Source organism: Pseudonaja textilis, chromosome 13 (genome assembly GCF_049901715.1).
Source record: "Pseudonaja textilis isolate UNSWEBS1 chromosome 13, rPseTex1.2, whole genome shotgun sequence".
NCBI lineage: Eukaryota > Metazoa > Chordata > Lepidosauria > Squamata > Elapidae > Pseudonaja > Pseudonaja textilis.
The window spans coordinates 18413528-18439757 of NC_142002.1; the positions used below are offsets into that span (position 1 = coordinate 18413528).

General features: G+C 44.7%; 1 protein-coding gene across 1 annotated transcript; it reads right to left on the reverse strand.

Annotated features, from left to right (window-relative positions):
* Positions 1–173: 173 nt before the first annotated feature.
* Positions 174–25822, reverse strand: ETFA (electron transfer flavoprotein subunit alpha). The gene is made up of 12 exons (XM_026709668.2): positions 25715–25822; positions 18809–18958; positions 17805–17886; positions 17592–17674; positions 17308–17407; positions 15487–15597; positions 14721–14822; positions 12935–13003; positions 11859–11941; positions 4490–4555; positions 1887–1967; positions 174–446 (listed from the first exon to the last, which is right to left on the reverse strand). Exons 1-12 carry the CDS (start codon positions 25763–25765, stop codon positions 411–413), a joined length of 1014 nt encoding a protein of 337 aa, XP_026565453.1. The 5' UTR covers positions 25766–25822; the 3' UTR covers positions 174–410.
* Positions 25823–26230: the final 408 nt, after the last annotated feature.

Sequence of the window (26230 nt, forward strand, 5' to 3'; positions counted from 1 at the left end):
GAAACCTGGGCATAAATTTACTACCAATGGTAACTGGTAGTAGACCCCCCAAAAAAACAGAACATTCGTAGGTTGATTTTGGATCCTTTGACATTCCAGTTTTCCCTTGGTAAAGTATCAACTCTTTTTAACAATCACACTGTAGAAAAATATAAGGAATTCCCACAGCCTGATATAATACAAAATACAGCAGGTGTATGTTTATTAGAGAATTAGAAAAACAGTTCAGGAATTTACAGAGCCAAATGAAAAGGGCAGAAATGGGTGCATTGTAAGATCGTCATTGGCATTTTGGGTTTTTTGGCAATTTTTACATTTCTAGTTTGATAAAACATAATTTAAACTGCTTAAAAATAATCTCTCTCTCTGTATGAAGAGATGCTCATCCCTTCCCTTACATGGAATAGCTTTCATTTTTTTAATGCTGCCGTCATTTCGGGAACAACCTGGAAGCGACACAAAACAACAAGCATACCTATCAGCCAAATAGCAATAGGCAATAGACCTCTATCCAGCTTTTAATCCATGTAAAAGAGATGCTTATATATCCACACTGGAAGCAACTAAATATTTGAATTCACCTTTTTAAAAACATACGAAATGTGTAAGCCTGGACTGCCCATCAACTAACATACTGATATATTTCAGTTTCTGAGTTCATTGTTTGGACCAGAGGAAGCTATTCTAGACAAAGATTTTTTAACGTTTGAAAGCGATCCACCGGGGAGGAAAAGCCACTTATTTGTAGAACTTGGTGCCAAGGAATGTCCCCCTGATGGTGGAACGGCCAAGGCTAAACACCTGGGCAGGTAGTAGGTGATTTCCTTCTTGTCGTCCAAAGAGCGTCAAGATGAGAGCAGGTGGCAATGCTCCTTACCGGTTACACCTGAACACTTGCGCAAACTGCTTGTGTAAAATATCCATTACCTTTTATCCTTCCAGGCGCTGTAAGGATGCCGGGCGCTTGGAGAGATCCCAGCTGAACTCACCGTCTGATGAATATAGCCTCTCAATTATTTAAGAGAGCTACATTTCCATTAAGTGGAAATAATGTGGTCGTACAAAATTTATTAAGGAAATTGTCTACATCGTGTTTCTTCCGAATGTCGCTTTGTCTCCAGCTTATTAAAAGGCCGGTATTTACTGCCAAGATGGCAGGAAATCACAGAGGAACAGCATTAACTGCTGGCAGAGTTCGGACTGTCTTCTCTCCACGGGGCATAATGGGGGTGAGGGTGGGGGGGACAGCAAGATGGCGGCCGCAATGGTACATCCAAAACTCCCCCAACTTTTCGTACATGTTGCATGGAATCGGGCGGAGCGGCCACCACATCATTGCGGCTGCCATCTTGACAGCGCGATGCATTGATGACGTTCCCTAGTTGGGGAATGAAACGCCTGCAAAATACGACCAAGCTCAGAAAGCACCGAAGACCCCCACCCCCACAATAACTTGGCATAAAATACAAGTAGTTTCTTGCTTCCTTGCAGGTCAGTCTTAACAAACGGAGAAGATAATCTTTAGGGTCATTTGTTTACCGTGAGCGCCACTGGCACGCATTAAGTCCCGAGACACATCATCGTATTCTTGAAAAATAATATAGTCTAGGGATTGTTGGGATCATAAGAAGTCAATTGTTGCATTTTTTAGGTAGGCTTGCTATCAAAATTGGAGGTCAAAAGTTGATAATGTTTGGTGGATAAAGCTTTCTATGGCTTGGAATATTAAGGGTTAAAAGAACCCAGTGCTATAACCCTAGACAGGCGAGAATTTCCATGCAGAACAAGGAAGGCTAAATGTCAGGTTTGAAGTCTAATTCGACTTCCACCCCTCACATCAAGAAGGGGAGTGTGTCTGGGTTGATTCCTCTGGAAGGAAGACTCACCTTAAACAGGTCAGCTACTATACCATAGTCTGCAACTTGGAATATGGGCGCTTCAGGGTCCTTGTTGATGGCAACGATGGTCTGTAAGAGAATGAAATGGGGCTATTTAGAGAAACCAAGTTATTGACAGGGTAGTCTACAGACACTGCAGTATTATGCGTGGCTTTGCTGCTATTGGCCTAAACACGACAGCTTTTCCAAAATGAGTTCCCTTTAATCGTTCAGAAAGCAGAAGTTCAGAAATTAAGTGAATGAAAACCCCTTTTCTCACAAATTCCTACATAGGCAAATGTCAACAATTCTGGCTTGTTTGCCGCCTTCTCTGAAACCCAGGAGAGCTTCATTATTCTCGAAGCAAGAATCTCTGCATAGTAGATTCATCTTGACTTTTTTTTCACTTTTATCCCAGTGGGATATATTGCAAGCAAGCATTCAAAAAAAAAAAAAATCCAGATCGCTAAGCTTTGTAATAATGAAGAGATTTTTCTGGGGTGTTCCTACTGCCTGATTTATCGTCCTATCCCAACTTAACAGTCTAAGGAGCTAGCTAAAAGCTTCAAAATTGTTTGCGATGAGTAACTCTACTCGGGGGCTGCAAAAATTACAAACTGGGAGCTACTGGTGATGATGTACTTGGCAACTTTAAGAGAGGCGGTCTTCAATTCCCAGAGTTCTCCATACTGGCTGGGGATTCCGGAAATTGAAGTCTATTCCTCTTAAAAGTTGCTAAGATTGACAACCATTGTCGGCCACTCTCACTCCACTAGATGAAATCATGGTCTATTTAGCCTAGCATCCAGGAAGGGAGGGGCAACGGGGGGGTTCCACCCTCTACTAAACCCATTTTCTACTGTTGTAAGTGAAGTAAATAATACATTTTTCTTGCAGAACGCTCTAGGGTATACCCTACAAAATTCCTCATAATGGCTGATATTTCCAAGCAATGGAGAAAAAGCCACTGAAGAGACAGTTAATGTGATTACTGTGAGTTCCTTTAAAACCCTTTTAAATAAACATTGTTTGTTTGAATAAAGACAGTATCTTTTAAATTTTCTAAGCACAGAGGTAAGAGCACAGGTCAAACCGAAGTGAAAATTTTTGGCTCTGGAAAAATCCATGTTAGGAATTTAAATAACCATCTAAATAAAAAAAATCAGTTAGCAGCGTAACACCGACAGCATAGAAGCAAGATAATCATTTGATCCAGTCCAACAGTTATTTGAATTAATGAATTATAAGCCGAACTTAACTTCCTAGCCCAAATCAAATCAAACCAAATGGATTTTTTTTGTTCATTTCTGAAGATGGGGTGAAAGTTTAGCAAAAACTAAAGTGCTCTTTTGTCACTTGAACTCTTTTGCAAAATCTGAAATAAGAGGGAGTTGAATTGCTTCATATACTTTGAAATGGCTCAATTTTACTGACATCCATCAATTTATCATTATCGATACAAGTGCCTCCATTTGGGTGGGGTAGAATTTATAACACCGGGTGCCATTCCTTTATTACTTTTATCATGCCAATTCTGGATCCCTTATTCCTTTTTAACTGCCCGGAGCTTAATCTAAATCGCACCTCTCCACTGAACTGAAATGGTTACCATTTCAGTGCCTAACGCTTAAAATGTTCATTCCACTTTTACAATTTAATAAAATATTATGGGTAGCTTTTAGCTGATGTCACTGGAGAGAAAAAGGAGGATATCAATTTCAAATCTTTTTATTCTTCAATTTTAAGTACAGGATCAATTATCAAGGCAAGGCAGAAGCAGATTTTATTATGATCAGAAATGTTTAACCTCAGGTGAATGTAAGACATAATCCTTAAATATATTTCCACGGGGAATGGAACAGATGTCTTTCTTTGGGAGTAATCCACAAGTAAAATAGACTTGAACGTTACTCAACAATCGCCTTCAAGGTTTGGTATGTGAAAATATGCCCTGAATTAGGCAATAGCTGCTCTGACCCAGGCTTCGCAAACCGTAATTATTCACAAACTTGTTTTAAAAACAAAACCTATTTTATTGCAACGCTGGGAATTGTTTTCACTCCCCTTTTTTAAAAAGAGTATTTTTTCCTTGGCATCTGACAGGTCAGGCTGGATAAGAATCCAAGTGTTAAACATGGGTACTAACCAGTTAAGTTTTTAAAGCTTTTATCATTTTATAATAGGTTTCCATCTGAGTGGATAAATTGTGGAATATTCAAAGACGCTTTTTCTCTGCGCAATAGTAAATCCATAATTCAGACTGTACATTGTCATGCATGAATTCATGCCCCACAGTCTGAAATATATGAAAATGCATCGAGTGGACAGATTTCTAATTTTATTTTCACATTTAAAACTGAGTTTGTTTCTCACTCAGGGTTCCAGATTTGGCAGTCAAGGACTTAAAAGACAGTCTCTATTAATACGTTCTCCTGTGAACTGTTTGAACGTTATCTTGAGTTATTTGTAACTAATTTATTTTCGGAAGAGAATTCATTTGGGGTCCTTTAGATTTTGCATTGCCAGTAACAACAACTACTACTACAAAACCCAATTTGGAAAGCAGTAACCATCCACTCCTCGTAGCAACACACAAAAGTTTTGCACAGTACCTTACTGTCTTTCATCCCAGCCAGATGCTGAATAGCTCCGGATATTCCTACAGCGATATATAACTCCTGCACGGAAAGAAAGAAAAAGAATACAATATTTTAAAAACCTTTTTAAGCTGACGAAAGAAAGATTCTGCAACTGCAGAAGTACAGCTAATCCTCGTCTTACGACCACAACCGAGCCCAAATCTCTGCTGTTAAGTGAAACAAGGGAATTTTGCTCCATTTAAGGACCTTTCTTGCCACAGTTGGTAAGTGGATCACTGCAGTTGGTAAGTTAGTCACCCGGTTATTAAGTGAATCTGGCTTCCCCGGTGACTTTAGAATAAGAGTTGCAAGGGACCTTGGAGGTCTTCTAGTCCAACCCCCTGCCTAGACAGGAAACCCTACAGACAAATAGTTCTCCAACATCTTTTTAAAAACTTTTAAAAAACTTCCAGTGTTGGAGCATTCACAGCTTTGTCTGTCATGATTCACCAATGAACCAGTTGCCAATTATCTGAATTTTGATCTTTGGGGGATACTGCAACGGTTGTAAGCATGAAAAATGGTCGTAAGTCACTTTTTCAGTGCTGTTGTAACTTTGAACGGTCACTAAAGGAACTGTTGTAAGTCAAGGGCTATTTGTCTTGTGTTGGTTAGCTGACTCCAATTTCAGGGACAGCCTTGGGAAGAATCTAGGTTGCTTATCCACCTAGGTGATCCATACCGTAGTTTTGAGGTTTGTTTTCTATCAAATGTGAACGTCATTAAAATACGTACTAATCTCTTACTTAGTGTAGCTGCTAGAACTAATGACACACCCAGAGGATTAGGGTTCCAGATTTAGCAAAGTCGATGGAACAACATAGCAGCAACTTTCTTCGCTGGAAGCTTTTGGCACAATCCTGTATTAAGAAACGCTGCTGGTTTGTTTCAACTGGACGGATTCCCTTGTGCGGAGTAGCTTCGCTTCCAACCAGGGCTTGCAAAGAGGCCTGTGCACCAGCTGTTGTGTGCCTGGAACAGCTGGTTTGGGGCGATTTGTTTCCCGAATCAAAATACATCTCTGATCTGGATGCAAACCAAATCCAAACAGATTTTTCCAGGCAGATATAACAGGAGAGGCGGAAAAAAGCTCAGGTGGCCCGACAGAAAATCATGCTGTCGCTTAATTAAAAGCTGTAAAAAATTTTCCTCTTCTTTTTTTTCAACACTGTGGCGTCCTTGGTGCTCTCGGAGTTTGGTGGTTTGCTTCCAGACATTTTATTACCTGACCAGGTAACACCATCAGTGTGTGGTGGTGCTTATGTACAAAGTGTGCCCTGCCACTGTTTGGGAAAGTGTGGGTTTCCTCCTTGGTAGTTCTTTGATTTGGGGCTTGCTTTCTGCTTCATCGTTTGTCTGGTGTTAATCCCTGCTTATCTGGGTGGTGATAGCTGGTCCTTTTGTTTATGGGTTCTATTTTTATTTTTTCTGTCTCTTGAGTGGTGTGCAAATATGATTTATTCACACATCTCCGTGCTAGGTAACTAACAGGGAGCAAAACCCAAACCACCACTCTCGCCAGCACTGATGAGGTTACTTAGTTGGGTAATGAAACACCTGCAAACAAACAAACGAAGCTCTGAAAGCACCAGAGATGCCACAATTCTCCTCCACTCCACAAACCCCACTCCCTTCTAGCACTGATGACGTTACCTCGTTGGGTAATGAAACGTCTGCAAGAAGGCAACCAAGCTCAGAGACCCCCAAGGACCCCACAGTTCAACCAGTGGTGGGATTCAATTTTTTTTACTACCGGTTCTGTGGGCGTGGCTTGGCTTGGTGGGAGTGACAGGGGAAGGATACTGCAAAATCATCCTTCCCTCCCCACCCCACTAACCTGCTTTCCAGCTCCGTTCTCCTGGGCAGGGCAACCAAAGAAGACCCAGCCAATCAGCTGGGACTCAATGGGAGGCGGAGAATAGATGGGGGCGGGGCCAGTCAGAGGCGGTATCGGCCGGTTCTCCAAATTACTCAAAATTTCCGCTACTGGTTCTCCAGAACTGGTCAGAACCGGCTGAATCCCACCTCTGGGTTCAACCCTAAGCTCTACATACTCTCTTCGATATTCGATACGGTACTGACTTTTCATAAGATCCTGCCGTGCCGGGAGAAGCGGTTCTAATCCCAACCGCGGAATAATTTCACGTTCCTAAGGAGTCCACCAGGTCAAACATTTTCGTCCCTCCCTAATCCTTGTTCACTTGAAGAACTTACAGGGCTTTTGGTCAGCTGATACACGTGATGACTCCGAAGAAGCTTGCTTGGGGTGCTCACTTGAGTGCAGGGCCCTGCAGTTTTAAGTTCGGGTTTTTTTTTTTTTTCCTTTTGCTTTGTTCTCCTGGGAGACGCACATCAATTGCTTTCAGCTAAATGCACTCTCGTATGAATATTTTAGTACAATTTAATGTTTCTGCACTAATCCCCAAGGAGCCAGAGCATCAATTTGAGAACTCTCGGACTTAAAAGCCGAGTCGGATAATGCAGTCCGAACAAGGCTGTCGGTCTTAAAACTTAAAATTCACAGGGCGGGGAAAAAGGTCTAAACATTTTTCTCCTGGATACGGGCAAACAATGCTTTGAAGTTGTACCTTGAAAGCTTTCAAAAGGCGCAAACCATTTCTTAAATCGAAAGCAAATTTTCCTCCAAATTTTAATCAGCCACAAGTTTACCAGTGGTAGTCTGGAGGTTAAAAAAAATAACCTGATACAGTGAGATGCACTGTACACTTTTAAAAGTTAGGGCTCAGTGAAATAGAAGAAGCTCGAAATGATCTGCATCTCTGCAGAAATTTTAGTGCAAAAATCTTCCAGGAATGCAACTTATTAAAAGTGTGAAAGTTGCTCTCCACGATATGAGTTTCCTAATGCACAACTCAAAAACACTGGCTCGAATTTCTTAAGTACGGGGTACAAAAACTTGGGATGCAAAATAAGAAAATAGAAAGTTGCATTAGAAGGAAGTCTTTGTAATGATGTTCAGCAATTTTTTAAGCAAACTGTCCATTTTATCTAAATTCTGGCCGTTTCTTTAAAGGCAGAAGAAGAAGAACTAAGATGATTAAAGGCCCGGAGACCAAAACATGAAGAACAGTTGGAGGAATTGGGTCTGGCTAGTCTAGAGAAAAGAAGGACTGGGGGAATATGATAGCAGTCTTCCAATATTTGAGGGGCTGCCAGAAAGAGGAAAGGGGTCAAATTATTCTCCAAAGCACCAGAAAGCAAGATGAGAAACCATGGGTGGAAATTAATCAAGGAGAGAAGCAACCTGGAATTAAGGAGAAGTAAGAGAACCACTTAACTAGTGGAACAGCTTCCCTTTAGAAGATGAAGCTTTCAAGAAGAGACTGCACACAGCCTCTGAAATAGTATAGGGCCTCCTGCTTGAGCAGGGAGTTGGACTAGATGACCTCCAAGGTCCCTTCTGATTGAGATTGAAAGTCACCTAGCAGGAAAATCCAGACGGGAAAGGTGGCAGAAGGCACATCCTTTCTTCGGTGGCTGAACTCCAAAAGCATTTTAAGGGCAGCCACTGAATATCCAAATGACCTGGAAGATATATACGTATAGGCCTTGGGGGAGCATTCAGGTGGGCACCGAGAGTGCAAACCAACTTCCAGCAGAGTTCAAGCCAACATTAGAAAATGGGGCCTCTCGGCAAAACTCCTTGGCACTCAAGGCAAGTAGAGCAGAAACATCCACGGCTTCGTTGCTAACCATCCATCTGACAAACGGGACTTTGCAAGCCAGTCCTTGGCTCTAGTTGGGTCAACACTTCCAGCCGGCTGTGCAATTCTCACACACACCCCAAGTGACCCCTAACCCTGGTTCACTCTCCACTTAGCTGCTGGCAACCTAAATGGGGCAAGGGAGTCTGAATGTTTCACACACACACATACACACGCATTACTGTTTGCACGTCATAGGAATCATAGAGTTGGAAGAACCCAGAGACGGTTGCATGTCTGTGCAGGGATTTGAAGCATTAAAGAGTAATCCTCCACTTACGATCCCAATTGAACCCAGCGGTTGTGTAGCTAAGTTGAGACAGTTGTTAGGTTGTTGATCTTGCCCCATTGTTATCACCTTGGCCAGAGCTGTTCAGCGACAAAGGGACTTACGACCGTTTTTCACGGTTGCCACCTTTGCAGGAATCCCCATGGCCACGTGATCAAAATTCAGGCGTTGGGCAACTGGTTCGTACTTGTGACCGTTGCTGTGTCCCCAAGGTCATGTGATTTGGTGACTTTCTTGACCAGCAAAGCCAGAGGGAAGTCAGGTTCACTTAACGACTGGGTGATCATCCTGGGCACCCTTTTTTTGAACTATTACCATCTGGCAGACGGTACAGGATAATAAAAACAAGGACAAATAGCCTGAAAAACAGCTTCTATCCCAGGGCAGGAGCTCTGTTGGATTCTACCATATAGTGCAATATTAATGCAATATCAGGGATTTTCAATTCAATGTATAGAATGTGAAGGATGTGTGTTTGTGTTTCCATAGTCATAAATTGTGCACCGAAGAGGGTGTTTGATTTCGTTGTACGAGGTGCAATGACAAGAAAGTAAACTAAATTAACTTATCAACTCAGAGCTGAGGAAGCTCCTCGGAGGAGAAGCGAAACCTCTTCAAAGAAAAAGCAGAAAGGCCCGTTGCCTTTAGGACCAACCATGGCCTGGATGTGACTGAGGATCTCCATAGACATTTTATCAACTGCAGCAATTTACTTAACCAGGACGGTGAGAAAGGTCGTAAAATGCAACCCAACAGGACAGAGACAGACTCCGGAGAGTAATTAGGACTGCAGAAAAAAACAATTACTACCCACCTGCCTTCCGTTGAGGACCTGTACACTGCACGAGTCAAAAGTGGGGCTGTGAAAATATTTACAGACCCCTCACATCCCGGACATAAACTGTTTCAACTCCTTCCCACAAAACGACGCTATAGAGCCCTGCACACCAGAACAACTAGACACAAGGACAGTTTTTTCCCAAACGCCCTCACTCTGCTAAACAAATAAGTCCCTCCACACTGTCCAACTATTTACAAAGTCTGCAGTACTATCACTACTAATCTTCTCATCACTCCTTATCACCCATCTCCTCCCACTTGTGACTGTATGACTGCAACTTTGTCTCTTGTATCCTTACGATTTATACTGACTGTTTCCTGGTATGATTTGATTGCTTATTTGTACCCTGTGACTATCACTAAGTGTGGTATCTTATGATTCTTGACGAATGTATTTATTTTTTTCTTATGTACACTGAGAGCCTATGCATCACAGGCAAGTTTCTTGCGTGTCCAATCACATTTGGCCAATTAAGAATTCTATTCTATTCTATTCTATTCCATTCCATTCCATATTCTATTCTATTCATATTGTACCCAACGACTGTCATTAATTGTACCTGTTGATTCTTGATGAATGTATTTTTTATGTACACTGAGAGCATTTGCACCAAGACAAATTCCTTGTGTGTCCAATCCCACTTGGCAAATAAAGAATTCTATTCTATTCTATTCTATTCTATTCTATTCTATTCTATTCTATTCTATCCTATCCTATTTTCTATTCATATTGTACCCAATGACTGTCATTAAGTGTTGTACCTGTTGATTCTTGACGAATGTATCTTTTCTTTTATGTCCACTGAGAGCATTTGCACCAAAGACAAATTCCTTGTGGGCCCAATCACACTTGGCCAATAAAAAGAATTCTGTTCTATTCTAAAATGGGACCAAAATGTTAAAATGTCTCATTTAAAAAACAGAAACCTTGGGCTCAATTGTGATCGAGGAGTACCTGTAGAAGGAGTGACACAACTCACATAACCAGCTCTGTGACCACACACACACACACAGACACACACACACACAAAGAGCACCCTTTAGGATGATATGCTAAATGAATAAGGCCATTCTCCTTCAATCTCCGCCGATTTCTTGGCCAGGTAAGCCACCTGTGGCAGTTCCGTAAACAGACTACAGACCCATAACACAGCGCAGTCCTGGCTCTCTGGTGATCGTAATGCCAACGCCAAATTGTAAACCGGGGCTCGCCTTGTTTTCCTGGCGCCGAATCCACCCTCACGCTTTACTTCTCTAATAAAAGCTTTTCCAACAGCATCCCTGTTGAATTGGGTGCTTTTTCCTGCACAACTCTCCTCAAGTCAGCAAACGAAGCGGGGCTGTTTGGATCTGAATGTCCTGTTCTGAAGAATTATTCCCCCCCGGGGAGCCTTTCTCAGCCTTGGCAAGATAGAGATACGGGGACGTCAACGCTCCGAATTCCCTGGCCGGCCATGAATTCTGGGAGTTAAGTTTCGCGGGTCTTCAAGTTGCCAAGGTTGGACACTTGCTAGAAGGATCAGAATAGAGATGGAAGGGACCTTGGAGGTCTTCTAGTCCAGCCCCCCCTGCTCAAGGAGGAGACCTTAGAGCATTTCAGGTAAGCGTCTGTCCAGTCTCTTCTTACAAGCCTCCAGTGATGGAGTAGCTGCAACTTCTGGGGGCAATTCCTGCTCCATTGGTTAATTATCCTGTCAGAAAATTCCTCCTTTAATTCCAGGTTGCTTCTCTCCTTGGTTAGTTTCCATCCATTGCTTGCCTTCTGGTGCTTTATAAAATAAGTTGACCCCCCCACTCTTCTTTGGGGCAACCCCTCAGATACTAGCAGTCTGCAAATCTTTTAAGACTTGGGGATTCCAACTCCCAGAAACCTCCAGCCAGGATGGGTGGACTGCCGCTCCCCAAATGCATGCATGCTGCCTGGGGAATTCTGGGAATTGAAGTCCACACCTCTTAAAAGATGAAAAGCACTGGTATAAACAAGTCATAAAAGCAGAGACGCCCTACTTCCGCCAGCAGGAACTGAACGGGGAAGACAGGGTGGTCCATTCTGGACAAATTAATAAGCAGAGCTCCTCTCCGACAATATTCAAAGGAAGATCCATTCCACTGACCACAGACTATAAAACAAGGTACGAGTATATTTGAAGAAACAGGATTTTAAGTGAGGATAAACATTGAAAATGGATTGAGTAAGTGTCAAGAAAATAAGAAGAATGGAAAAAAAATTATTGGAAAATGGAAGTAATGATACAATATAGAATTGAATGTGTAAGATAAATATGTACTAAGGTCATGTTCGTAGTGAAGGGTGAAGACCTGGAACCACATTGTTTAAAATGTAAAAATAAAATAAAAATTACTACCAAAAATAAAAAAAAACAACTTCAGGCAACTGACAATCGGAAACACCTGTAAGGAAGGAGACGCAAAGACGGTTCTTTTCTTCTTACACGCGATCCAACCGCTTGGGTCTTCCAAAACTTACCGGGGCTACAATTTTGCCCGTCTGTCCAACTTGCATGTCATTGGGGACGAAGCCGGCATCCACCGCGGCTCGAGAAGCACCGACTGTAACCAAGAAAGATCGCTCGATAGGAAGACAGAAGATTCAGCGCTCGGTCCCCAATCCCTTCCCCGAGGTTAAAATTCCTTCATTGGGCCAAATATCCATTTCTGGATCCCGTCCCTGTCCCGGGTTGACAGGACTGATAATCTTCTAAAGCAGCGGTCACCAGGCAGTGGGCTGGGAACTTGCCCCACGCGCCTAGCCTGGCCACTGGGCCGCTCCTTTCCGCTTCTTCTTTCTTCTTCTTCTTTTGGCTGCGCGCAAGGAAAGCAGCAAAAGTCTTTCTTTCTCTCCCCCAAACTCTGCAGAAAATGAGTCTTTGGGACCCTGCAAGGCCTCCTGCTCCAAGAGGCAGCACCAGCAAAGACTCATTCCTGGCAGAGTTTGGGGGAGAGAAAGAAAAGACTTCTGCGGCTTCTGCTGCTTTCCTTGCATGAAGCCAAAAGTCTCTCCTTTCTCCTGAGAACAGAGATGGAGACGGTATCCTGCGATCCCAAATAAAGATCGATCGATCGGTAGGAAAAACAGGGTGGGGGATTTTCCTGCAGACTTTTGGGGGGATTTTCCCAGGGTCTCTGGTCGGCGGGATTTAAAATGATGAGTTTGGTGGTCCCTGAGGTCCAAAAGGTTGATGACCCGTACTAAAGGGCCTGAAAAGACCAGGAAAGGAATATGTGTAGCTTTAGAGTTGAACTATGGTGCAGTCTGAGCTTGATTCTTGATACAGACCTTTCATGACGTGGTCATATCATCAGTATATGATGGTCACCATCGCCATCAGAGCACTGATGATGTTACCAAGCTGGGTGGTGAAATGTCTGCAAGTCGACAACCAAGCTCAGGGAGCACCAAGGACCCTGCAGAGAAACTAGCATCCAAGCCAACTGATTCCTCGCTTATCAATGGCCAACCCTGAACCAGCCTCCCCACTGAAAAACCACCAATAACAAGAACATGAATTGTTTAAAGAATCAAAACTAAAACTTTTTTTTTACCTGCAGCGTGCAACTGATCAGCCAGGTCATACAACAGCTTAAAGTTATCGCCACTCTTCAAGCCTCGCCCTTAAAAATAAGAAATCAAATCTATTCAAAGTCCAGCATCAAACAGATTCTCTTTGGGGTTGGTGAATTTTTCATATATTTTTTTTAAAAGACAGGGATAGCTATCTCTCAGGGAAGCAAGAATGGAGGGTTCTTTGCATTAGACCAGGAGTGATGGGGTAGGACTAGATGATCTTTAAGTTCCTTTCAGCTCTTGCATTCTACTGTATATTCCCACTTCTTCTTCTGCCCAATTCATTCCTCCGTGCACTCCAGTAAAGGAAACGAAGAATTCGGATGACGTTTGCTGTAGTTATTTTCACGTTAAGTGTCGCTTTGGGATTAATGACTTATTTCCTTATCCGAGTGCAACAAAACCAACTGGGTAGAAACAGGATTTAAATCTTGGCAAAAGGTCCTGCCTTTTGCTACGATTTTCTAGCAGGAATGCGGAGAAGCATTTCACTGCTTTCTTTTAAGGTAGAGATACCGAGTGAGATCCAGAGTTACAGTCTTATCTGCCCACTGCGACCGATGAAGAGCGGATCAGTTTGGAATTGGGACTTTTATTGGAGTTCTTCACCAACTGTTAAGTCAGAGGTTGGTATTTATGGGGAATAATATGTCACAAAACACCTAGGTAGACAGTGTAGTAGGGGTTTCCTCCCTTTATTCTATCTCTGGCTGGAAGCTCCACAGCCAGAATTTTGGCAGGGTATTTTAAAACGCAAGTGCTCCTCAACCTATGACCATTTCTGTTGCTAAATGAGACAGTTGTTGAGTGAGTTTTGCATCCCATTTTACAACCTTTCTTGCCACAGTCATTAAATGAACCACTGCAGTTAAGTTAGTAACCTGGTTGTTAAGTGGACCTGGTTTCCCCCTTTGGGATGATGACCCAAAGGGGCGTGGCATAAAAGCAACAAAGTCACAAAAGTAGGGAAAGTCCCTTTAATTCCTCCAATTTGGCCCCCAATGTCCAGTTATCATCGGCTGGAGAAAAAAAACTCTCCCAAGAACAGTTTTTAAAGGGAAGAAATTCAGTCTGAACCCAAAATACATCTAAATTATAAATAAAAACCAACACAAACCTTGCTGCGGCAATTAACGAGACAGGGCAGGATAAGGAATTGCAGAATTCGAAAGATAATGAAACACACAAAGTTGGGAGGACGCCAGAACCCAGATAAGATGTGACAAACCATGATAATTCACGTTTTGCTCCCAGCAAGGCACCTTGCTGGAAGCAAAGCGTGAATTATCTGCAGCTAATGAAGGGAATCAGGGCCCTTTTCTCCCCCGTAAGCCAGGTTGCTCCCTTCTCGGTTCCTCCTTGCATGCCCTAGGATGCAGAGGGGGTGGGCCTGGGTCTTCCTCTGAATGCCCAGCCGGACTGTGACCTTCCCCAGTTTCCACCACAGCCACTGGAACCACACTCCCACTCCCTGTCAGCTGTTCCACCTCTCCCTCGGAATCAGACTCCAACAGGGGCACGACACCCTTTAATTTGCTTGTTGGAAAGTCTCAAAAGGGGACCACGGGACGTTGCAACCATCATAGCTATGAATCAGGTGCCAAGAATTCAAATTTTGACAATGTAACCTTGGGGTCATAAGTCACTTTTTTTCAGTGCCGTTGTAAATTTGAAGGGCCACTATACAAATGGCTGTAAGTCAAGGACTACCTGTATATATTCTCCCTTTTGAATTTGAATAAACTCTGATTAATCACTACTTACCACCTGACACAACCACTTTTGCACTAGTAAGTTCTGGCCGGTCACTTTTGGTTAATTTCTGCTCCATCCATTCCGACAGACCAACAGGTGCAGGGGCTGATACTGTGTAAAAATTAAAAATTAAGTAAGTAAAAATTAATCCTGATACTTAAGAGAGGCTGAATACTTCTGCAAAGTCCACAGTATTCCCCAGCTATTATTTCCAAGCCAAAATATTCTTCTCTAAAAACACATTTTAAACAGGGTTATAAATAAAAGAGCCGTAATCAGATTAGCATTCATTTCATAGGACAATGGGCTTCACTACAACAGAAACTTATTGCACAAATTTGAGTCTACTGAAAACATTTCCTTCTGGCACTGATATTCTTACCTAGTTGGGTAATGAGACGTCGGCAAGAAAACCACCCAAGGCTCAGAGAACAACTAGGACCCCACCAAAAGAAGTTTACTCCAATACTGCTTTCTATCATTTCCAAGCAGGACAGTTAGGATCGCATCTGGGCAGGGTGAAAGTTTGAGTTTAAATCTTAGCGGCTGCCCAAAACAAGTTAGGTATTGCAAGATAGGGCATCCAAGAATTCTACACGCCTTGCATTTCCACAAAATATCCACCCAGAAAAGGAGCACAGATCAAAACAGATAAGAGAACTTTTGAGAATCAGGAAAACACAAGAAGAGAGGGGTACGCAAGAATCGTCTTAGGCAGCAAGTTTCGGTATTTGATCCATGTTTTAAACCAATGACATCGGAAGGGAAAACTCACTTTTTTCTACGGCTGCGCTGCCCCCGCTCACTGGGGCAGCCTCAAAGGAAGTCCCTCTGACGGTAAGGACCTTGATTTTCTCGTCACATTTCACGGTGCACAGAGCGTTGCCTGACACAAACAAAAACCCAGAGGGGAAAAAAAAAAAAAGAGTTAAACACAGCTGCGCCCAGAATAGGACTTTTGTCTGTTGTTCACATGAAACTACTTCAGGCAGTGAAACTGAAAAGGCTCAGTAGTAGCCTTGGGAGTTGTGTGTTTCCACTTTTTCCGCGAGCTTTAAGACTCCTTTCCTTCCTTTGTGAAGCTGAACAACTCGACCTATTCGGGAGAAGTGAATTTTTGCAGGAGTCTGCGGGGGTGGTTTTCGCGTGAAAAAAGCACCTACTGTCTGAACACAATCAGTTGCGAGCCACGATCAGAAAGAAAAAAATGTTTGTGAGAGTAGGGAGTTTGGAAAATGGAAGGAGGAGGAGGAGGAGGAGGAGGAGGAGGAAAAGAAGAAGAAGAAAAGGAAGAAAAGGAAAAAGAGAAGGAGACAGAGGAGGGAAGGAGGGAAAGAGGAGGAAAAAGAGGAGAAAGGTAAGGAGGAGGAAGAACTAGAGAAAGAAAGAAAAGAAAGAAAGAAAGAAAGAAAGAAAGAAAGAAAGAAAAGAAAGAGGAGGGAGGAGGAGGAGGAGGAAAGAGAAAGAAAGAAAAAGGAAGAAAGAGGGAGGAGACAGAGGAGGAGGGAGGAGAGAGGAAAAAGAAGGAGAAAGGTAAAAAGGAAGAAAAAGAAAGAGAGAGGAGGAGGAGGAGGAGGAGGAGGAGAGGAGGAGGAGAAAGAGAAGGAAAAAGAGGAGAAAGGTAAGGAGGAGAGGAGGGAAGAAGGGAGAGAGGAGGAAAAAGAGAGAAAGGTAAAGAGGAGGAAGAAGAGAAAGAAAGAGAGAGGAGGAGGGGAGGAGGAGGAGGAGGAGGAGGAGGAGGAAGAGGAAAAGAGAAGGAGAAAGAAAAAAAGGAGAAAGAGAAGGAGACAGAGGAGGGAAGGAGGGAGAGAGGAGGAAAAAGAGGAGAAAGGTAAGGAGGAGGAAGAACTAGAGAAAGAGAGAGGGAGGGAGGAGGAAGAGGAGGATGGAGAGGGGGAGGAAGCAGAAGGAGAGCTTATCTACTGGTACACCGGCATAATGGTTTTTAAAAAGGGAATTATCAGACAGTGATTTTCAAGCCTCCCTCTCTATGAAATCCATCAATCTCCAAGGCAGGACAGCACTGACCAGAGGAAAATAAAGGACTCTGCCATACACAAATTTAAAATGACATAAAAGCTCTTGTTTCCATGCCCAAATTACATTAGAGGATCAGATAAAACGTAATGAGGCTAGACAAGTATTTGGGCTGCACAATAATTAGGGGAAGTCAATTAAATATTACAAATAATTGTATCAATGTCCTGCTAACCAAGAAAAATAACCCTACGTAGACTGCTGAAATCCGAACTAATGTGTAACCCCCGTGAAATAAAAGGAATCGAGCCGGATGGCTGACGGCTGGCAAAATCTGATCAGAAGAGCATTAACAAGAACGCGATATAAATTTCCTAAAATAAAATAAATAAATAAAAATACGTTATCAGGAATGTCTGCAGATTTGGTTAATTAAGAAGCGCTCTCTGCTTTCTCAGAAACACTGACCTACAATCCTACAGGACAGGGAAGGATCCCATTAGCTGTGTCGGAAAAAAATCATTTCTTTTTCCCCCAGATTCTAGAGTTTCTTTTTTCTTTTCTTTTTGAGCTTCTGGGGGAGGTCACAGGTAGCCCCAAAAAGGCCCGCAAGCCTCACCTGCATAAATAGTCCTCACAAAAGTATCCGGTGACTTGATTTCAATGATGTCTGAGACGGGAGCAACATCCAACTTAGCTGCCACTCTGGGAAGGAGGTTCTAAATATTAAAAAAAAAATATATATATATATACAGAGGGTCACCACGGAAACAACAACTCAGCAAAAAAAACCACGCAGAGGTTCAGAACTCTGCCCTGGAAATGACAGCTACATTTAAGAAGTATATTCAGGGCTTCTGGGTGACCTAAGCTCTATTAAAAAAATCTAATTTAAAATCTCACCTTCCCAAAGGCAGTTGCTCCGGCACAGATGTGCGTGAAACTGAACTGCTTCTGAGTTTCCAAAATCAGTGGGGTTAGTTCCTCTGGAGAGAAAATGCAACCGGTCAGCACAATGTTATTTTTTTTTCTTCTTCTTCTTCTTGTTAAGGAGGATCTGGCGAAAGAAAGTCTGCCAAGGATTTCAATACAAAATCCAAAAAAAAAGAAACTCACCAGCCAGAAGTCCTTTATAGGCGTCGTGTTCGGCGAAAAGCACCTTGGAAACTCCCTGTACTTTGCTCAGCTCTTGTGCCACCTGTGAGAAGCAGAGGGTGAGAGGCCAATGTTCCCCAATCCCCAGAATTCCTAGCTGCCTCATCTCATCCTGGGCACCCTTTTTTTGAACTATTACCATCGGGCAGGCGGTACAGGATAATAAAAACAAGGACAAATGGGCTGAAAAACAGCTTCTATCCCAGGGCAGGAGCTCTACTGTAGAATTACAGTTAATGCAACATCAGGGTTTTTTTAAATCCAATGTATAGCATGCGAAGGATGTGTGTTTGTGTTTATTTTCATAGTCATAATGGAGACTGAAAATGGTATTTAATTTCATTGTACAAGGGGCAACTACAATAAACCAACCCAACCCAAACTAAAACTAAACTAAAAATAAATTAAAACTAAACCTAGTCTCCACACTTCTGGAATGTTAAGATTATTATTTATACAGGGTGGTGTTTGTCAACCTTGGCAGCTCTGAGATATGTGGACTTCAATTCCCAGAATTCCCCAGCCACGCTAGCCAGGGAATTCTGGGAATTGAAGTCCATACAAGGTTGATAAACACCGGTCTAAGGGAAGCATTTCTCCCTGGCCTAGATGCTGGCGAGAAAATAATTACACATGGGAGATGCAGAAATATAATTAAGAGCAGTTTCTCAACTTTCAGACGTGTGGACTCCATCTCCCAGAATTCCATGGTGGCTGGGGAATTCTGGGAGTTGAAGTTACCAAGGTTGAAAAACATTGATTTGTAGCTAGGAAACACTCAATTCTTTCAGTCCTGAGACAGCTTCAACATTTTATTTATAATATATATATATTATATATATATATATATATATATATATTTGTACACAAGTTTGAAAGACTCTCACACCAGACAAATTAGCACTTTTTGGTTCAAGTTATAAATGACACCAACTCCCTGGGTCAGCATACTTTTTTGGTTTTACCTTTTCACAATTGGTCCCTGCTACTAAACAGGCCACTTCACCCCCGAGTCGTTTTGCCGCAGTAACGGCGTTCAAAGTAATGGGTGTCAGGGCCTCGTTGGCATGTTCAGCGATTACCAGCGTACTCTGAAACCGGTGAAGCAATGAAACCTGGAAAAGACAAAAGAAAGAAGAAAAAAGCAGTTAAATTAAAAATCAAAAGTACCTGGAAGTTCTGCATGGACAAATAAGATATGCCACAAATGTCAGCATTTGTTTAGTGCTCTGTTTTCATCAAGAGGATAAATTATTTTGTACATAGAGGCCTTCATATTTATGACAGTTGCTGTGTCCCAATCAGATCGGTTTTTGCGACCTTCGGATAAGCAATGTCAAAGGGGAAATTCAGATTCACTTAATAACCACATTACTAACTTAACAACGGGGCAAAATTCAGTTAACAGCCGTCTCAATTAGCAGCAGAAATTTTGGGCTCAATTGTGGTTAAGTTGAGGACTACCTGTACACACCTGAGCTTAAATCTTCAGTATTTATTTCCCCGCTTAGAACCAATTCTCCAATTAGATGTTTTTTCAGCCCCTCCTTAAAGTTCACTGCAAATTCATAACTACCCTTTTCAATTGCTTCATTACTGGCTCCACATAAAAAGAGATTTTATGGAGACCTCCAAGTTATGGAGGTGCCCTGGATGATGGGCTCAGTGATCCGTGACCTCGTGGGAAGAACAGCGCCGGTTTCCGTAGGATGCTTCAGGTTCCCACGTAAGGGTATTAAATCATCAAAAGGGTGTAAAAAGATTTTTAAATCATTCGAGGTGAATTACCAGGAAGAAAGTACTTATTTCCAATAAGTACATCAAAAAGGAGCACATTTTTGATGACGCTCCATCCATCATTTCCCAGAAAAAGTTACAAGGCCGCAGGGCGCTGCTGCCGGAGGAATAAATCTGTATCTTCGTGGCAAAATGCCCACATTTGCTTAAATTTATGGTCCTGTCACAAAGGGAAATATGCTGTAACAGCTGAAAGTTGGGAAGCTTTACGTTTCCAGCAAGGTGCTTGAAAAAAAAACCCATCCAGTGTTTTCTGGAGAGAAGCTGTCTTTTGTTTATTAATAAATACCTGTTCCGACCAAGGCTTCCCGAGAGAGTTAACAGTCTCACGCTAATCCCCAAAACCTTTTCTGTTTTATTTCAATGGCTGTGAATTATATGCATTCACAGCCCGTAATGAATCCCAAACAGTCTGTGAATAGTCCAACAGAAGTCAGCCACGGTCCTTCGGGATAAGGCTGATAAGCACCCACCTTTATCTCCCTTGAAATGCTGCCAACGACTACATTGCCCATTAGCTGTACAGTGCCAAACGGAGCACAAAGTCAACACGGAGCTTCAGAGTTTAAACCAAACAGAATGAAACAAAGTTGCTTCCTGCAAAGGCTCCTGTCCCTTTGCTCCTCCTTCATCTCTTATGGGAGGGGCCAATCACCTCCAAGCCTTACTCCTGAGTCGCCCCCTTTGTCTTAACTATTCTTGCCTTCTGGCAGCTCTGTGCATACGCATACTGGTAACAGGCTCCCGCTGTTCCTCTGCCTCGCTGATGTCAGATTCTGGAGGCTCCGGAGTCAGCACATAACTCCCAAATGGCCCCGGCCCCATTTCTGCATCAGATGCAGATCCCTCGTCTGAGCCCTCCCCAGACTCCAGGAGGCTCATGGTCCTCCCCACTGTCCAACTCTGCTGCCAGCTCCGCAGGCTGCCGGCAGACCACAATAATACCTAAAGTAAAATTCGTGAGGATGGGATCAAAGGCCACTTTTCTGGAGCTGCATCTTCAACTTTTGAGCCCCCAAAATTTCTGTGGTTGAGGGAGACATTCGTTAAGTGAGCTTTGCCCCATTTGATGAGCTTTCTTGCCTCCGTTGTTATGTGAATCGCTGCAGCTGATAAAGTGAGTAACCCGGTCATGAAGTGAATCTGGCTTCCCCGCTGACTTTTGCTCGCAAAAGGGGATCCCATGACCCCGGGACATTGCAACCGTCGTAAATATGAGTCAGTTGCCAAGTGCCTGTATTTTGATCTTGTGACCCTGGGGATGGCTGCAATGGTCGTGTGAAAAACGGTCCTCATTCGGGTTTTTCAGTGCCATTGTAACCTTGAACAGTCACTAAATGAAGTGTTGTAAGCCGAGGACCACCTGCGTCCATTTCTCCTTGATTTCTCCACCTTTGGGGAAAGGGGCAGATCTTGCCCAGAACGTGGACCAGCTGACTAGCTGCTCCTGCAGATCACCTTTCCTCCTGAAACCTTCTGTGTCATTTGTTTTGGGATTATTTTTTATCTGTGCCATGCATTCATAGGGCCTTTTTTATTACTAGATACATAGTGCGTTATCAGTAGTGCCTTGCTCTGTTTTTAAGATTTTTTTTAAATGCAGGGGGTTTTCTATTATTCCATGTCCTTCCTTAAAAACCAGAGTGTTGTGCCCCTGTTGACGTCTGAATCCAAGGAGGAAGACGAACAGCTGGCAGGGAGCAGGGGGGGTGGCTCCATTGGCTGGGGAGGAGGCTGGGGAAGGGCAAAGACCGGCTGGGCAGAGCAGGGGAGAGGTAGAACAAGGGAGAGGGAGTTCAGAGGAAGACCCAGGCCCACCCCCTCTTCATCCTAAGGCATGCAGGGGAGAACGGAGAAAGGAGCAACGTGGGTTGCATGGCTTACAGGGGAGGAAAGGGCCCTGATTCCCTTCATTAGGTGTAGCTGGGAAGAGAGTTTAAAAGAGATGCATGCTGAGTGAGGCAGCTGCTGGGAGCAAATGTGACTTTTTCCTGTTGTCTTTGCTTATCTGCATTCCTGGCATCCTCCCCAGCGGATTGAATTACTGCTGTTCCTTCACGTCTGGAATTCCTTCTCCTGCCCTGCCAAACTAATTCCCTCAGTTTGGCTTGATTGGACTTTAAGTTACAGTTTGTGTTGACCACGTTTTGGACTTGATTCTCTGCAGCCAAAGGCTGTTCCTGGGAGAGTTTTTCTCCAGCCCAGAAGGTAACCAGGACATTGGGGGCAAAGTTGGAGCTAATAAAAGGACTCTTATTAACTGACTGTGTTGCCTTTGTGCCACGCCCCTTTGGGTCATCACACACAGAGCCTATAAACACTCTCAAAAAGAGACTGAACAGCCTCTGAAATGGTATATGCTCTTCTGCTTGAGCCGGGGGGGGTTGGATTAGATGACCTCCAAGGCCCCTTCCAGCTCTATTCTGATCGACTGATCGACGTCTTTTGAAAAGGTTGGTCTCTTCTCTGTCCTATTCAAACCTTGCTCACTTTGAAAGTTGATCCACTTTTGATCGATTAGGAACCCAGCCAGGAGGGAGGGAGGGAAAACAAGGGAGGGAAAAACAAGGCCAGTGGCGGGATTCCAGTTAACCATTAACAGAGCAGCAGCCCTCCAAGAAAGAAAGCCCCGTGTCTCTCGCCCGGCCTGCTTGTGCAAAAGTCATGGTTTCCCCCCACCCACGACGGCTTCATTGAGCAACACTTCACCCAACAGGCTCTGCTACCTCCTTCACGGCTTCAGCCCACGAACCTCTTTTGATGTGGCTTGCGTTGCTGCCTCGCGGGGACTCGGGGCCCTGATGGAAACTGCGGGAGAAAACATTTACCGGCGGGGTGGTGGTGGTTTTTTTTTGTTTTGTTTTTTAATGAAAGCTTGAGTGCCGCATAATTCACCCGTGACACATTGATGGGTACTTTGCTGGAAATGTATAAACACACGGTGGGAGTAAGATTGCTCTATTCACGTTTATAGAGCTCATTTCCACAAGGGAGCGGGGAGAGGCTTAAACTTGGGGTTTTTAAACCTTTTCAGAAACCAAATTCCCCAAATTCCTGACCCGGTGAGAGAAAATGGACTGCCTTTAGTTGTTTCTGCTCTTTACCTGCCATGCAATCCCCGCTAAACGCAAGTTGGAGAAACCTTGGTTTAAAAGTCCAGCAGATACACTCCATAAGATCTAGTCGAGCAGAGGATAAAGATCTGAGGAATGTTTTAATCTGAATTCCTACGCCACCGAGGTGCTTTTCTTTCTGCTTCTACAAGCCCAACGGGCAGCCTGTTGTCATAGCTCTTAAGCTACCAGAGGGTGCTGCTCTCCAGCAAAAAAATCAGGTTTCAAACGTGGCCTCTAACTGCTGTGGTTTGCCAGCAGCGGAATCGGACCGTGGGGAAGAAAGGGGACCAGTCTGGGAGTCTGCAGAGGACTCGGACAAGGGTCCTGCCTCCGATGCAGAGATGGGGCCAGGATCGTCTGGGAGTGGGGTGCTGCCTCTGGAGCCTCGCAGCAGTGAGGACGACGACCCAGGGGAGCCTGTTTCCAGTGTGCTTGTGTGCAGAGCTTCTAGAAGGCGAGAGCAGCTGAGACAAAAGGGGCAACTCAGGAGTAAGGCTGGGAGGTGATTGCTCCTCCCATAAGATATAAAGGACAGGCAAAGGGAGAGAAACCTTTGCAGGAAGCAAAGTCGTTCATTCTGTTCGGATTAATCCTTGAAGCTCTGTGTGGACTTTGTACTTCGGTTGGTTGTTTTTTTTTTAACCGTTCATTTGGCACTTTAGTTGCTGGTAGCAATTCAAAGGAGAGAAAGGTGGGTGCTTATCTCGAGGAACTGTTTGGGACTCATTACGGGCTGGGAATGCACATAATTCCCAGCGTTGAAATAAAACAAGAGTTTTTTTGGACTAAGCGCGTGCTTAATTATGGTCGTGAGAAGCCTGGGTCAGAACACTAACTCAGTATGTAAGTAAGCTGTTTCCCCCCCCTTCCAGGAATATCATCTCAGAAGAATCCATGGTCAGTTTTCTCACACTGACAACCACAAAGGCTACAAGGCCACGTTGAAGACCCAGCCATCCAGTTGGCAAAACCAGGAAAACAAACCTCTGGGACCTTCAACTTTACCAAATAAACCACACTGGCACAGAAGAAGCGAAACCAGCTCTAAAACCAGCTTCCCACACAAAAGCAGGCGTAGTTGATTCCTTGTTTTCCTTCACAGGCCACACACGTCCACCCCTCCCTCCTCTTCATTTCTATCCTTCACAAGGTGAGATCGCAACTTATGGGATGTTGCTGTCAATGACACCACGAGGAAGCTATGAAGTTTGGAGCTGAAGGGTGGGACACCAGGGTGGTGGTTGGTTTTTTTTTTGACGTCCTGATGTTTTGTTGGCAGCTGCAGCTGGCATCTTCGGAGGCAGAGCAAGCGCCGTTGTAGCCTGTCTCTCAGCTGCTCAGACACCAGAAAATGAGACCACGGTTGTTCAGCCCCAAGGCTCATCCCTCCTGGATTGATTCCACCTGCGAAAGCCAGCCCAGAATAACCAGCATAAAGGTTGACATGCCAGGGATGGGCCAGGAACATTCCCCAAGAGCCTGCCAGGGCTTTGCAGAAATTGTACACAGCAAGCCGCTTGAATTCGTACGCCACTCAGAGATGCCTGGATATAATTTAGCAACTGTACATAAATGGACTCCCCCCAAATTTTAAAAAAATACATAAACGTCAATAAATGTAGACACTCTATCGCAAGGGTCTCCAACCTTGGCCCCTTTAAGACTGGTGGACAGAGCTAGCCTGCAATGCTGCATTCTAACCACAGGGAAGGAAGGAAGGAAGGAAGGAAGGAAGGAAGGAAGGAAGGAAGGAAGGAAGGAAGGAAGGAAGGAAGGAAGGAAGGGGAACTAATGAAGAAGGAAGGAAGGAAGAAGGAACGAAGGAAGGAAGAGGGAGGAAGGAAGGAGGGAGGGAGGGAAGGAAGAAGGAAGGAGGGAGAGAGGGAAGGAAGGAGGAAGGAAGGAAGGAAGGAAGGAAGGAAGGAAGGAGGGAGAAGGAACGAAGAAGGAAGGAAGAAGGAAGGAGGGAGAGAGGGAGGAAGAAGGAAGGAAGGAAGGAAGGGAGAAGGAAGGAAGGAAGGAAGGAAGGAAGGAAGGAAGGAAGGAAGGAAGGGTGTGGGGGAGTGGAAGACTTGGAAAGAAGGGAAGATGCAAAAAAAGATCCTTCTTCATTCCCACTTCTCACCAGGGGTCCCCAAACTTGGCCACTTTTAAGACTTTGTGGACTTCAACTCCCAGAATCCCCCAGCCAGCATAGCTTACCCTCTTGTGATCCCTTCCTCTGCAATCTCTCTCCACTTTAGGAGGTTAAGAGAAAAAAAAAGACACGGCCGGCTGGAGAATTCTGGGAGTCAGAAGTCCACAAGTCTTTATAAAGTTGGCCAAGTTTGGGGAGCCCTGAAATAGACAAAACAAATCGAAGCCATCAAATCCCAAATTTTCCCAAGGGCTCCATTTCTTCAGAGGGGATTTTTTTGGCGGGGGGAGGAAGGAAAGGGGGTCCCACATCCGGTTCTCAGGACCCTCCCCCAAGAGTATCTGGTGCTGTGACGGCGCATGCCCAGAATAAAGGGGGGAGGGGAGAGGCATGGGAAAGGGGGCCAGGGCCCCTTGACCTGGAGGAGACCCCAATTTAGGCAGCCAGGCTGCAAATGGACCCCATTGGGGACACCCCCATGTTGCAATGAGGTGGCCTAAAGACCTGGGGGGAGGGGTTTCCAGGTGAGAGGGGCGTGGCTAAGTTTATCCCCGCCCCCAAAGCCCCCCCCCCCCTTTAAGTGGGACAAACCTGGGTCATTCCTGCCAGCCCCACTTTGCCCTCCCCGTCCTACCCTACAGGGCCGGCAGAGGAGGAGGAGGAGGAGGAGGAAGGGAGGGGCTTTAAAGGCCACGCCCTCTCAGGAGCCCCTCCCACTCGGTCCTCAGCCAATGTGACCTTTGCCCTTGGAAGCGCGGCCGGCCTACGCTGAAGGGCCACCCGTCAGGGAGGCCGGGCCCGTGGCTGCAGACGGCACTCACCGCTCTCCGGCCCAGGGGATGCGCCCTGAGGAAGCCCCGAAGCGCGGCCATGGCGGCGTAACCGGACGGCGAGCCTTCTTCCTCCTCCTCTTCCTCGGCCTCCGCCTCAGGCGCCGCCCCCGCCCCGTCTCATCTCGCGAGAGTTTCTGGGGAACGAGAGGCCGTTGGTATGGAGGAGGGGGGGGAGGAGAAGGAACAGCGGCGTCGCTTCTCATTGGCGGACGGCAGCCAATCAGCGAAAGAGGCGGGAACGCCAATTTTCTTTTTCCGCCCAGTCGGCCCGCTGTTGAAAATATGCTAGAAAGAGGCGGGGTGACTTTTGACGGAGTGGCCAATCAGAGGAAAGGAGGCGGGGCGGTTTTTTTTCTTCTTCTGATTCTTCTGCTCCTTAGCGCCGCCTGGAAGGGCGCAGCGCTTGGACTTCATCTCCCATAAGCCCTTTCGCTGGGGGCTTCTGGGAGTTGTTGTCCTGTCTATAATCCCAAATGGTATATAAATCAGGGTTCCCCCAACCTG